The following is a 15,028-nucleotide window of genomic DNA, read 5'->3' on the forward strand; positions in this document are numbered from 1 at the left end:
GATCCACAACTGATTAGGCTACTCTTTGAGGACTTGCTTGTGTTTTCTTAACACTAAATGGATACTAATTTTATTTTTGGGGAAAATGCACTTTACCCCTTAAGTTTGACCAATTTTTCAATTTTGAATCCTAATGTTTAAAAATTTGCAATGTATCCTCTTAAAGTTTAAAAAATTTTCAATTCGAACCATCCTTTAGTCATTGCCTTCTAAGAAGACGGAAAGTCCACCACATACGTCTCAATTGATATTTTTAGTCCTATTCTCCCCAAATTAGCCCTAAAATAAAAAAGAAAAAAAAATTAAAAAAAGTCTACCTATCCGTAATTAAAATCAAGTCCATTTTAAAAGATTTTCATATGGCCATGGCCCCCCACCAAGTTCCAACTAAACAAAGTCTCACGCATCTCCTCCTTCCTTTCCTTTGTCCGAAGATTTTACACATCTTCCACTCTGTATCGGTGTGTAGAGACTAGAGAGAGAGAGAGTCTAGAGAGCACAACATGGCAAGGTCTTTCTCCCAGACCCTCACCCTCACCCTCACCGTCCTCCCTCGCCACCGCTCCCCCAAATCTCGCCTCCTCACTCTCCGAACCCAATCCAACCAATCCTACAAGCCCCACCAGCTGGCCGACCTCTCCGACCTCACAGACTCTTCTTCCGATCCCCTTGTCCGCCAGCTCGAGGACGCCATCCACCGCATCATCGTCCGCCGGTCCGCCCCCGACTGGCTCCCCTTCCTCCCTGGCGCCTCCTACTGGGTGCCACCGCGCCCGCGCTCCTGCTCCCACGGCCTCGCCAACTTGGTCCACCAGTTGGCCAATCCCTTGACCCAGGAGGAGTCCATGGCCACCACCTCCGACCGTGGCTGGCCTTCTTCCGCCTACTTCATCAATGGTTTGGTCCATTTTTTCCTTTACTGTTTCTGGGTTTCTTTTTCTTTACCATTTTTGTTGGCTAAGATTTTAATCATCCTTCTGTGTTTGTGGTGTTTAATTTTGGTAGATTTATCTGTATCCAAATCCCTTTTAGGATCATGTCTTGTTTAAACCATCCCCGAAAAGCCATATCTTTATCGATGTTTGGATGTCCAGTAAAATATCAATTCGTATTGTGGTCTTTGTGATGGAAAATTGTTAAACATCGAATTTGTTTCTAATCTGATAGATTCATTCTCATCCAAAGAAATTTCATTTTTAGCTGTTTGTTGCTGGTTCTTTATATGAATGTCTGATAAATGTTAATTTTTTTTTTGAATATTTGGGAAGTTCTGTCCCATGCACTAGGTTGCCAAACCTCTTAATGCTAGATGATAGGAAGTAGGAACCTTTAAAAATAATAAATCTTATTTTATGTGGTGGATTGTCATGCTCCAGATATTCTCAAGCTGTATATTGAGGGTTGGGCTTCACATATCTTAAATACCATTATCTACATCTTTAGGTGGTGTAGGTTACACATGGCTACTCAATGTTATTGAAAAAGGTCATATAATTAAGGTATCAAACTAGTTCTAGGTGAAAATCAAACTGATTTAGTACTGGTCTGGAAAAATCTAGGGGTTAACATTCGATTGCAACTTTAGTAGGATATCTAACCGGTGCTTGGTGAAAATTCACAGTGATTTTAGCACCAGTCTGGAAAATTTAAAGGGTGGAAGATTGAATTGAAACTTAATACACATTTATCTGATCATAGCCTGATTTAAACTGTGGAGATATTGTTAATCACACTTCTTTTTCTTTTCTTTGGTTTTAGGTGCATTTCCACAGCCTGTGGAAGCAGAGCCAATTCCAAATAATGGGTCTCAACCTGAGGATGAGGAAGGATGAACCATCTTTTATACTGGCATCTAGGTGATTTAATTTTTTAAAAAAAAATTTGTGTGCATACTTTATTCTGTAGAAATATAAATGTATTAAAGACTTTACACTTATATTAATCATTAAAAATAGTCAGAGAAATTTGATTTCTTGCTCAACTTTATGGGGGAGAAATGGATCCCCAGTTTGGCAAACTTTTTGAGAAGTGATTGTACTTCTCAAACACTGAAAAACATTTGCCTTGCAACAATTATCAAACATATTTTTAGATGTGGCCCCCACTACTAACACACTTCTCAAAACAAACCACAAAACACTTCTCAAAAAACAGAACATAAAACACTTTTTAGAAAACTTCCCACACCTTTATATGTTTTGAAACACATGCTCATTTTTTTTCTCAAGTCTTGAGGCTGCTTGTTATTTCTAATTTTTTTTAAGTGGAGGCCGCCGTATTTTTCTGTGGCTGTCGGATTTGTCTAGTGCCCTGCAGTTGCCAACTGTGATGGCTGCCAATCTGCCTGGTGGCCCTACGGCGGCCGCCAAATATTCGCAGTGGCCTCCAGACATGTTCGGCGGACTCCACCCCTCATAGACCGCCACCTGTAGACGCAAAATTATTTTGGTTTAGTCATATTTGGCTTGATGAGGCACTTGATTTGACTAGGAAAAATAATTCAACTGAGAGAGAGAGAAGAAAAGATATTAGGGGAAGAAAAAAATAGTTCCCCAAAGAATAACCATCTCAAATGAGAGATATTGTCCACTTTTACGCATGACAAATTTCTTGGTCTTATTAGAATAACTGGAAATGTAATTGCTGGCCTGATATACTAACTTCAATTCAACTAAGTACAGTAGTTTTGATACCAGTCTCCAAAGTTTCAAGTATTTGCTAGCCTCATCGGCCCCCCAATTCTCAACCTCAACCCACTGGATTGAGAACCAACCCTTTGAAAAGTTATGTCAGGTTCTTGTTAAATTCATGAGCTCGACGACTTGAAATAAAACTTATCCTTGATGTGAATATTAGTTGGTATCCTGTTGAGTCAGAAGAATGAGTGAGTTCGTTAAAAATTCAATGAGAAAATTTTATAATTTTCTTTTTGTGACCTTTGTAAAAGATCCCGAACAAACACAGTGAATCAACACCACCAGGCACCAGCAATACACTATTGAGCATAATTGTTCATGGGGAACTTCTATTAGAGAAAGCAAAGACCAGCCAAAAAAAAAAATCGGAAAAACCCCAAGATCCAGCCAGATCTCTATTCACAAGTGAATTACGAACCCCCTTCATGGAATTGACTTTGGTTCTAACCAATAAAGGATCATAGAAGTGATGCTCAAGGTGTCCTTGTAATTCCTCTCGAACAACATAGTATTTCTCTCACGCCATATGGTATACACAATTGCAGCGACCATAAGCTTGGTCACAATGGAGAGAAGAGACTTCCCTTTAAAATTAGAAGCCATCCAATGAATTAGATCCTCCCAATTTTCGTGAACCCAAGGCATATGACATCTACACCACAAACTGTGCCTATTGAAAACCCCTCTCTCAAAAGCCCTCGAGAAAAATGGCATTCAGTAAAGAGGTGTTCTAAAGAGCTCTCTCTCTCTCTCTCTCTCCACCTCTCAAACCCTGCTCACGCGTGTCCTATGGAGGCGCGTGTTGTCGCGTTTTGCTAGGTGACAGGTGCTGCTCGTGTCTTCGAGCACATCAGGCTGCGGTCTTCCAATCTATCGAAGCATTAGAGTACTTGGGAGTTTTTTTCGAGAATTTTTTAGTCTTTTAGGTTTGCAGCCATGTGAGCGGCGTGCGGTGGATGGCTGGGGTGATCCCTTTCGGGGGTTGTTGTGTGGAAATGGAGCATCGTTTTAAGGTGGAAGCTAAGTCCTTCTCTTTCTCGGCGAAGCCTAGTACGTCTACGATTCGCTTGGAGGAAAGAAGGAAAGGGTTTGGTGGATCTATTATTCTAGGATTTCGATATGCGGATTGGTTGGTAGACACGGTGGAGGAGGCATTGTTGGCTCAGGGAACGAAGGATTTTGCTAAATCGTTCTGTGAGGAGGTGGAGTTTATGAGGGTCAGTAAGGGTAGCAATAAGGCCGGTAGTTTCTTAGAGGTGGCTCTATTTGTTGAGGGGAACCGGAAAAGGACTATCTAGCTCCCTGAGGGCTGTGGAGGATGGGGTTGGCGTCATTTCGTAGGTGAACTTAGGCAATTGCTTGCGCTCGGCGTTGCAAAGATTCGGGCGAAGGTTTCTGAAGGTATTCTGATTGGAGATGGTTCGTCTTCTAATCGGACCTATGCGGCAGTGCTAACAGAGGCAACTGGTGGTATGAAGCCGGTTTTCGTGAAGCAGTCAGATCTGATTCCGATGGCGGACTGGTCTGAGGTGGTGAAGGGTGGCGAGGAGACATGAGCACCAGTAAATTGTTTTGAGTTCGAGTATGGTGTGCCGTCCAAGAAGGAGGAAGTTGGTTTGTTGAGGGGTGGGAGACCTTCCTAGGGTGGCGGCGCTTTAGCGACGAAGATGATGAGGGTTCAGCGCTCGTTGAAGGCATTTCTGGATAATCTTAGGGATGAGGTGGATCGGGTTCTCTCAATCAGGCTGGGCTTTAAGCCCAAAACTTGGCTTGGCTTAACGTTGAGGGTTGGGCCTAAGGTAAAGTTGAAGGAGGCTAGACCTCATCTGGGTTTGGATCCAAAGCCCTTATCTGGGCCTTTTTTGGACCTTAGGTATTCTATAGGCGAGGAGTTGGCCCCGAGTTTTGCTGGGGAGATGGCGACAGCGGTGGTATTACCGGAGTCTGACTCAGCGACGACGGTGTTAGCTTCGCCGATATCCGGTGATGGCCATGCCCTTGTGGTGGGGTTTTCGACGATTATGTAAAGTCTGATGAGTCCTGGTTGTCCGGCGGTGGATGCTGGTTTTCCTGGGTCGGTTTCTGGGGTGTTTTTGGATTCAGATTCGGTTCTAGATCCAGTTCAAGATTTGAATCCGGTTCTGGATCTAGAGCCGAATATCGGTGTTGTCTTGGTCCTAGTTTCCGTTGAGGTCCAAAAGTCCGCTTTTGTCTCGCCGGTGTCTTCTCCGACGAGCTCGGCCTCAGGGGATGTTTCTCGGATGTTTTTTGTGGTCTCCGATGGGCCCTCCAATGTTTCAGAGACTCCGATTGTGGCGCCGGTGTCGATCGCTACTGTTGCTGGTGGCCTCTTTGATGGGAAGCTTGCGCCTGCGATGGTATGTCTGGCAAGTTCCCGAGTATGGTGATTGCGGACCCTGGTCAAAAAATTTCTTTGGTGAGTCCTGTGGTGGTTTCTGGGCTGTCTTTGGGGGTCTGCAACTCTGATGCCATTGTTGTGGAAATTGGTCTGACCAAAGCCCAGAAGTGGCTGATTGAGTGGTTGGGGGAAGGTGTAAAGCACAACGAGAAACATATGGCGTTCTTGAAGGACATGGAAGAGGATACTCGTCGGGCAAATAAGGTTGCACGCCCCCCGGAATGCGAGGAGGAGTTGGCGTTGATGCGGAAGGTGATACCAGATTTAAAGGTTGGGCAGCCTAGGACTAAGGAAAAGAGAGAGCTTTTAAATTTAGAAAGCTTCATTAACTAAGGTATAACTAATGGGCCTTCTCAGGGAAGGAAGGGCAAGACTATTGTGTACTAGCCCTCTGGTGGTAGGGTGTTCTTTTAATGGGTTTGCTCCTGTTTCTGTTTCTTAGGGGGTCTTTTTGTGGGAGCTCCTCGTGAGCATAGGGTTGTTTTGGGTTTTAGGTTTCAGGGTTTATATTGGGTTTTATTTTGGGTCTTATTGTGGGTTTTTTGCGAGTTGCCCTATGTATACTTTTTGTATACTTGTGGCGTATTGCACTTTTTTATATATACAACATTACTTATAAAAAAAAATTGTGCCACACAATCTCAGCGAAAGGGCAAAAAGCAAAAAGATGGTCAATATTCTCCACATCCAATCCACAAAAAACACATTTCATTCTCCAAGCAAGCTATAGCTAACTAATCTATCCTAGGCATTTAACCTTCCTCTCATAGCAAGCCATAAGATAAAGGAGTGACAAGCAATAGTTTTACCATGCCACACCAATCTGTGCCAGAACGCCTCAGGGCCATGGTCCTGCAAACGCTCCCAAGATCTCTTGATCCAAAAAACACTACTAGGATCCAAAACCAGGGAACCTCATGCTAAATGGTATCTCTCAAGTTCAAGATCTTCCTCCAAGACCAAGGGCAACCTGAAGGAGGTCTCACCTCCCAGAAATTCTCATTCCTAATAAAATTGCTTTAACCCAAATGGCCAGATAGACTGACTATTACTAGAGCAAATTAGCCATACATCCTTTATTCCACAACTTCATACTCTTGATACCCAAACCTCCCTCCTTGGGAAGGCAGATAGAGTCCCAGGGAACTTTAGCCCCTAAGCTATTAAGCTCACTACCTTTCCAAAGAAAAGGCTTAAGGATCTTCTCAACCTGGCATATCACTCCTTTGGTAAGGATGAAGAGAGATGATTAGTATACTTGCATAGCAAAGAGGATGGAATTAATCAGTTGGAGCCTATCTGCAAAATAAAGGGCCCTACCCACCCAAGACTTGGCTTTGGGCTGTGATCTTCTCTCTTGAAACTGCACAGTCCAACTTTTTAAATCTAGTAAAAATAAGAGGAATACCCAAATATCTAACAGGAAGATTGCCTTCCTTGAAGCCCAAAATACTCTACAATTGCTCCTTGACCGGCTTTGCAACTCCTCAAGCAAACAGACAACACTTGTCAATGTTAGCAACGAATCTGGACATAACCCTGGATTGAACTGGAAAATCACTGACCAGAGCAACAAATCTCATCTCACCTTTACAGAAAATAAGTAAGTCATATGCAAAACAAAGATGAGAATTTTTTTCCCTTGTTGAACCTCCAATGGAATCTGAATTGGCTGCCCTTGACCATTTTTTCCCTAATTCCAGTAAACAAAAACTCCACTACCAGAACGAACAAATAGAGCGATAAAGGATCACCTTGTCTGAGACCACGGCCTCCAGGAAAGAGACCCTTGAGCTCACCATTGATACAAATGTTTAATCTAGGCAAAGTAATGCATTCTTCAATCTACCTCACCATTACCTCCAGAACTCCAAAAGTCCTAAGGACCTCCAAGACAAAATCCTATCTCACAGAATCCTTCATTAAATTAACTTTCAAGGCACACCTGAGGGTACCTTTATCCCTATGGTAATTTCTCAAGAGCTCCTGGGCTAACAGAATATTGTCACCAATCGTCCTTCCACTAATAAAAGCTATTTGTTGATTTCCAACAAAATCACCAAGAATAACCTGACAATGGTTTGCCATTACCTTAGCTATACACTTGTAAATTGTATTACAACAAGAGATGGGACAAAAGTATTTTAACTAAGAAGGATTGGGAATTCTGAATCAAGGCAATGGCAACAGTATAAAATTCTTTAAGCAGCCTACCATAGTAAAAAAAAAGTAGACGTAGCCGCAACAATAACATTCCAACCCACTATGTTCAAAGCCTTCTTAAAGAAAAGAGCATTGGAGCTATCGAGACCGGGTGTTTTGTTGCTCTTCAAGGAGAGCAAAGCAAATCTGATATCCTCTTCAGAAAATTCCTTAGACAACTCTGCACAATGGATATGGGAGATTCTTCTAGGAAGGACCCCCATTAGGAATTCCAAATCAACCGGATTGTACTCATAGCCTCTGAAAGTAGTTTACAATAGACTCACTCACCTTAACAGGGTCATCAATTGTGGAACCATCTTCGTTGGAAATGGAAAAAATTCTGCTTCTCCCATGCAAAGTATGAACATGAAAATAGTATTTTGGTCACTTGAGTTCATCCACTGGATTCGAGACTTATACCTAAAAAAACTTTTCTCAGCTCTATTGAGGTCCCCATACTCATTTACACCAGTCTACTCCAAATTCAGAACAGGATCCAATTGGTTCATTTGAAGTTGTCTCTGTATGTTCTCCATTCTATCCTTGGCACGAGCAAACTCTAGTAATGACTAGTGTTACTAAACAAAAATTAGTCACATTGAAATAACACTATATTTCATAGATTCTCTCTCTCTAAATTGACTTGAGCTCCTCGAAACCAAAAAGTCTCCCAGACCGTTGTTGGTTCTCCATGGACTTACACTTAGTCCCTTCCAACCCTCTAGTCTGAGATAGTGATCACCAACCAAAACCTTGACCAATAATTGAAGAAATGTGTCAAGGTGCAACAATGTCGTTCTGCACATGTGGACGACTCTTAGAAAAAAGATTTGGCTTCCCCTACTGAACATCGATTGATTTTCCGTTAAGATGGTCAAAGGTCCGATCAAGCAAATTGAAATAGGAGGTGAATGATAGAAATAATGTTTGGGCTTGGGCCTTTACTCTGATACCATAAATTGTCATTAATTTCAAAAGTTTAAGTTAATAACAAATAGTTAATATAGTCTTTTAATTAAAATATTATAATAAAAAGTATTTGCAAACCCTAAACGCCCACACTCTACACTGCTGTCTCCCTCTGCCTCTCCCCTACACTACGCCACCCTGTGTGCCTTAGTGTGATTCTCACTCGCTGGCTAGCTTCCCTTACTTGCCTGTGTGACCTCCATGCGCCTCCCTGCAGACGCTCATTGCCGCTGTTGTTCCAGTTCTAGTTCCAGATCTAAGCTTCTCCCTATCCTAATCCCGTTGGGCTTCAAACTCACTGTACTAGAAGGAGATCCCACTTGCGTTGTGTTTTCTCTTCTTTGTCTCTCAAGTTTCCTAGGAACTGGTCAAGGGCTTAGTTATATGAGGTTCTCTTACCCCGGATGGTTTTATCCCAACTCGACTTCCACCTATCTAATTTCCTTCTGGTGCAGTGAAGTTCTAATTTTTTTTTTGATAAGTAATAATGATATAAAGCAAAGCGCAGAGGGGCGCAACCACATACACGGGAAGTATAAAGAGAGCGCCTAAGAGGGAGAGAAATGAAAAAGGAAATCAGAAAAACTAATCTTTAAAGGAACAAGTTAAGTGGCCATCCAAGAGCAAAGAGTAAAGTAGAAAAGATGAGAAATTTCCTCTACAGTCCTAGTGGAGTTCTCAAAACATCTAGCATTTCTTTCATTCCAAATACACCACATAAGACAAAGAGGGATCATCTTCCACACTACCGTGCTTCGAGAACGTCCTCCCGACCACCAGCAATCAAACAAGTCCCTTATCCTGCAAGGCATGACCCAATGCAACCCAAACCCACTAAAAATGGAGTGCCAAAGAACACTTGCAATCTCATAGTGGAGAAGAAGATGATCGACTGACTCTTTTGTCTTCTTGCACATACAACACCACTCCACTACCACAAGGTTCCTCTTCCGCAAATTATCGTGAGTCAAGATTTTGCCTAGGGCCGCAGTCCACCCGAAAAAAGCCACTCACAGAGGCATCTTGGTGCGCCAAATACTCTTCCAAGGAAAACACCTCATGATCAAAGTTGGACAAGGCCTTGAAGAGCGACTTAACCTCGAACTTACCCTTCTTAGACGAGGTCCAACAAATACGATCCATAGTACCCATGGAAATCTTGCAAGAGTATAACCGTACAAAGAAAGAGGAAACCATGTCCATCTCCCAATCCTGGACTAGCCGCATAAAAATGACATTCCACTTGACAACCTCATTCCTCCAAGTAAAGTTATTCTTCACCCAAGCTTATTTATATCTAGCAATACTGAACAGGGACGGGAAAGCCTGCTTCAAAGAAATTTCCCCACACCAAATGTCATGCCAGAAACGTACTTTCGAACCCACCCCCACTTCAAACCGAATACCTTTGGCAAAGAAGTTCCAACCTTGTCGAATATGCTTCCATAAACCCTCCCCATGAGAGCCCAAAACCTCCTTCGTGCACCACCCACCATCTTGGTCTTCATACTTAGCTTTGATAATCTTGTACCAGAGAGCCTCACCCTCATTTGCATATCTCCAAAGCCATTTTCCCAAGAGAGCTTGATTAAACTGATGCATCTTTCGGATGCCCAGACCACCGGAGTACAGGGGACGACAGACTTAATTCCAACTTACAAGATGCAACTTAGGCTCATCTCCCATCCCTCCCCACAAGAAGTCTCTTTGGATTTTCTCAAGCCTTTTTGTTACACTCATGGGAATCGGAAACAAAGACAAAAAGTAAGTCAGAAGATTAGACAACGTACTCTTAATGAGAGTTAAACGGCCTCCCTTAGAGAGATACATTCTCTTCCAACCAGCCATCTGACGCTCCATCTTTTCGATCACATCATTCCACATAGCCATATCCTTATACGACGCCCCAAGAGGCAGACCCAAATACTTCATAGGCATATCGGCAACACTACACCCAAGGATATTAGCTAAAGCCCCAATGTTCTCCACCTCACCAATAGCCACAATCTTTGACTTTTCCAGATTAACTCTCAACCCCGAAACAGCTTCAAAACATAAAAGAATGAGGCACACATATCGTATCTGCTCAGGAGAAGCTTCACAAAAAATCAGAGTATCATCAGCAAATAACGAGTGAGTAACCACCAACTCCGAGAAGACCCTATCTCCCACCAAAAATCCAGTCTATCTAGTGAAGTTCTAATTGTCTGTCTTGTTTGGGTTTCTCAGTTGAGTTTCTTGTATTTGTTTTTTTTTTTTTTTTCCCTCTGTTTTTTGTAGTTTTTTTCTCATGTACTTATAAATTATAATAATTATAATAATAATAAAATTAGTCACATTCACCATTTAAAGAGCAGTGACTTTTTAATGTAGTATAAGATCTGTCTTGCTTTTATAGGAAACAATTAAATTACTTTGGCTCAGACCTGAGATCTTGAAGAAACATGCTTGCTATATAAGAAGTCCACCTGCATTAGATCTGATGCATTTTAGTGGGGGAGAGCTGCTTTGTTAGAAGCTTATGAGATTCACACGGAAGCTTAAAAAATATAAAATCATAAACTTTCTAATAAAAAATTTGCTGGTGTAACAAATTACTTTTTGCAATTAAGAAGGAAAAAAAAAGTACAATCATATTGCAGAATGTTTGTATACATAAAATAGCTTGGCTTCTTGGGTATGCAGGCTCATCCAGACGTGTAAATTCAGTGAAGAAAAGGGATAAAAGAATGCAGAAAATGAATTGAGACAGACCTTTTTGCCATTGGCAGGAGCTGTACAGATGCAACCTGTTTAGCAAGGCTCGCGAATAATTTCATACCAAAATTTCCGTAGCTGATAATTCTGACAATGTAAATGCTGTGTTAAAGTCAATAATTGAGCCTGCAATTGAATGTTATATGTTCCATCCCCTGCTTGGTGGTTATCTTTTTTTTGGATTTTCCATTTTTTTTTTTCCGCTTTTCTTTCGGTGTATATATGTATATGACCGTAACAGTATTGGCTTTTTGGTTTCTCGCTGGTATCAATTGATCTTCACTAGTAATTTACCTGAGCCACTTTTGTGGACTCATTGACTACAAATGAACCTGCGATTACAATGGATCTCACAATCATTATTAGTCATTTCTTATCTATTCTGTGGATTAATATGTTACAAGAATGAGCTGATTCCTTACCTGAGCTCCGGTTGGTAATTCCCATCCGCAGTACTGCTACTGGCATCATATACTACACCTTCACCTCTTTGGCAGGTATTTGCATCACCACTACATTCCTCCTCTTTTTGGCTGCTACTTGCTCGATGCCGCTACATTTGCTCAACCACATCAAGAGCCAGGTAAAACTTTTCATCTCCAAACAGCAACCACCAAATTTAGACACAGTTTATTCCAATTGTTGGTGCATACGATGAGCTTGTCTTTTCGGGGCTCAACGAATGTTATACTTTTATTGCTCATTCTTCAAGATACTCGCTCTGTGTCTCTCTTAAGAAAACCACTTTGATCTGGATAAGAAGGGGCATTGAAAACCAACTCTTGTTTTTGGGTAGCTTAGTTTTGTATTATCATACCCACTTTGGTTCTATGTATTGCCTTGATACGGTTCTTGACTTCCTCAGACAAGTCTTGGCATGGAATTGGAACTATTTGCACATCTCGCTTTGGCCTCTAGGAGTAGTATTAAATGTTGTTAAAGCGTTAGACCTTTTTGTTACCTATATTTGCTCTTTACAGTCAAATTTACATTTTACTTTGGTTTGATTAACCAAAACATTTTTTCAATGAATAACATATCAGTCAAATTCTAGTTGTTCACTAAACAGTATATTTGTTGATTACATTTAATCTTACTGTCGTTTCAAGATTGTTTGTTTCTTCTATTAACTTTTTATCATTAAGTTGTTTGATTAATGTCAATCTCATTTATATCTTGTTTGGTATGGATCATGGGTACATTGGGGTGTTTTTGGTCCTTCAAAGGCTTGTTTCTTGGGTATATTGGTATATAGCCATTGGCTCACCCGTGGACTTCTTTGGAGCCTTTCCTTCCATTAATATTTCATGCTTGGACACATCATCCAGTCTGTCTCACACTTCATGAAATCTTTTCCTCGCTAATTTTCCCTTCTTGAAATCTCAACGTTATTATTTTTCTTGATGAACTTTCGTTTCATAGATTCTTCTTTTTCATATTTCAGATCAGCACATGAGCAACTTGACCAAATCGGATCAATACACATACCCTTGAAATCTTGGAGCGGCATATTCTCCTTCTCTACTTCGGTGGTAGAAGAACAATGATTTTAGAGCCAGAAAATTTCCTTCAACCACTGAAACTAAATTAAAAATCTAGGAATGGTTTCTTTATTTTGGTAAGGTGAGGTATGGGTTACTGGAAATCGGATCCTCCATTAACTGGAGAGGAGCTGGTTCGTTTTATTTAAGGGGTAAAATTGCCCAAAGAAGGGTGAAATGACAATTTTACCCCTAAAAAAAAAAAAAAAAAAAAAAGAAGGAACCAGCTCCAACTGGAAAGGATCGTATTCCAGGTTTTATACATTTCTTTCTCAGAAGTTAGGATACTTATACAAAAAGTAAGTTGTTTGAATTTAGAGGTTTAAATCATCAATTCATTCGCAATCTAGTTGACAAATAGGTTAAAGCAAACAAATAAATAAAAGTACTGCTATATATCAAACTAATATCTTACTTCTATTTTATTATATTGACGTGACAGGTGTAGTGGCAATTATTATTTCTTATTTTTTTAACAAAGGTTGATCTAATGGCTATTACACTCTCTGCCACATTACTCAATAAAAAATAGGGGTTCCTCATATTTCATCTTTTTCCTCTACAGTTTTATCATAGACTTGTTTAAAATTCAAGTTTTGGAATATTTAATCGTTTTGGAGAAAAAGTATTTAAGTCTCAGTAAATACTAACTCTTAAGAGTAATCATGTAGCTCATTATTATCTAAACTAGAAGCTCCTAAATTCTCTCATAGTAAGAAAGTATTTTTCTTAAAGAATCACTCTTCAGCCTAAAAGAAAAAGGGAAATATATGGTTGGATCAAACATGCGGTTCAATCCGGCTAAACCTCACATTGGATAATAATTTTAAGGCAAAAATAGACTTACCTTAGTGAAGTGATGGGTCATTTGCATATAGACACCAAACTATCATTTCTGGCCCCGCCCTTGACTCTCTTTTTAATTGGCACCTTTTGTAGTATTTGGTATTAAAATTGATAAAATTTGCGCACATGACACATACTTGCGAATATTTTATTTAAAATTTTTAAATTACCCTTTAATAAAATAAAAAAGTTGACGGGGTGGGTTGGCTACCCCTAGAGTTTTTTTTTTTTTTTGGGTGTTCGAACCACTCTCTAGTGTTGTAGGAGTGTTTCGACTACCCTCCAAGTTTATTTTGGATTCGGGGGTAATTGAAAGCCCCCAAGTGCTAGTGGTTTGACCACTAAGGGTGTACATCAACTTGCCGAAGGTTACCATTTTTCGCATTTTGCCTCTTAACTCTTCCTTTGTTGGAGGCAAATTTCACCACCCCCCCACCCCCTCCCTTTGCTTTTGAAATTCTTGGAGGCAGAGTTGAGCCCTTTCAACTTTTTTTTATTTTTTTTATTTTTTTTAACAGAGACCTAGCTTTATCCAAGACTGCAATAATAATGATATCTTGTGAATGTGAGACATGCTTTTTGTCACCAATATATAACTTGTATCATTTTGAGCTCCATGTTGTGGGTGGATTAAATGAGAGAGGGTGTGCATAAAGCGTGGCCATGTGAAGAAGATATATAGAAAGATGATATAATTAATAACAAATGTTAAAGGTATCATATTGCAATCCGAACCCTTACTTAATTCACAAGTAAGAAAGATGTATGGTGTTGTTTTATATGTGAGAATCACACTGCAATATGAAGATATTCCTGTCATAGTTGTGAAAATGACATTAATCAATTTCACAAACAATGGGATTTTGGAGGTTTACATGCAGTAAACCTACCAAAATGGTGGTTTAAAGTGTTTCTCCTTCCACTCTCCTCTTACTAAATGAATGCCTTCAACTCAATTTATAGCTTTACTGCATGTTCGTGCGGTTTGGAGGATTTTTTTTTTTTTTTTTTTTTTTTCTCTCTCCCAAAACCCAAAAAAAAAGAAAAAGAAAAAGAAAAATAGAAAGAAAGACAAAATCTTTGCTTTTATTAGAGAAACATGCAAAAAAGTAAACAGTCTGTCTGTCTCTTTGCTTATTAGCTGTGGCTGAAAGCACAAGACCAACCCATACGTAGGTGTTGGACAAGACATTGATAACAATGATTCAACAATATTAATTGTGTCCCGCATCATCTTCACTACCATCCTATTTCGACTCAAGTAATGATATAAGAAGAACTAAAGTTTTCTTAGAGTCTTCTCAAATGTAACGTCGTGACTTTTAAAATCACCATTGAATTTGAGATTATCGTTATTGAATTTTGATATCACCATTGAATTTGAGATTATCATTATTGAATTTTGATCTATCGGTAATAATCCAATACAACTAGTCAAATTGATGTCTAGTATAATATTTAGGTTATTATACACGGTGGTGGAACCATAATTTTGGTTGAAAATGGTCAAGAAAATTTTATTTACTTTTAGAATAAAAAAATAAAGTTGAATAAAAATTAATTAAAAATATTACAGAAATATAACTAATGCAATA

General features: G+C 39.9%; 1 protein-coding gene across 2 annotated transcripts; it reads left to right on the forward strand.

Moving 5' to 3' along the window:
* The first annotated feature begins 376 nt into the window (after window positions 1–376).
* LOC132187443 (uncharacterized) lies at window positions 377–11,344 on the forward strand. 2 transcript variants are annotated; one of them, XM_059601756.1, is made up of 3 exons: window positions 377–897; window positions 1,759–1,856; window positions 10,975–11,344. In XM_059601756.1, exons 1-2 carry the CDS (start codon window positions 504–506, stop codon window positions 1,830–1,832), a joined length of 468 nt encoding a protein of 155 aa, XP_059457739.1. In that variant the 5' UTR covers window positions 377–503; the 3' UTR covers window positions 1,833–1,856; window positions 10,975–11,344. The 2 variants fall into 2 exon arrangements, with proteins under 2 accessions (XP_059457739.1, XP_059457740.1); XM_059601757.1 differs by lacking the exon at window positions 10,975–11,344 and adding an exon at window positions 10,688–10,952.
* Window positions 11,345–15,028: the final 3,684 nt, after the last annotated feature.

Source organism: Corylus avellana, chromosome ca7 (assembly GCF_901000735.1).
Source record: "Corylus avellana chromosome ca7, CavTom2PMs-1.0".
Classification (NCBI taxonomy): domain Eukaryota; kingdom Viridiplantae; phylum Streptophyta; class Magnoliopsida; order Fagales; family Betulaceae; genus Corylus; species Corylus avellana.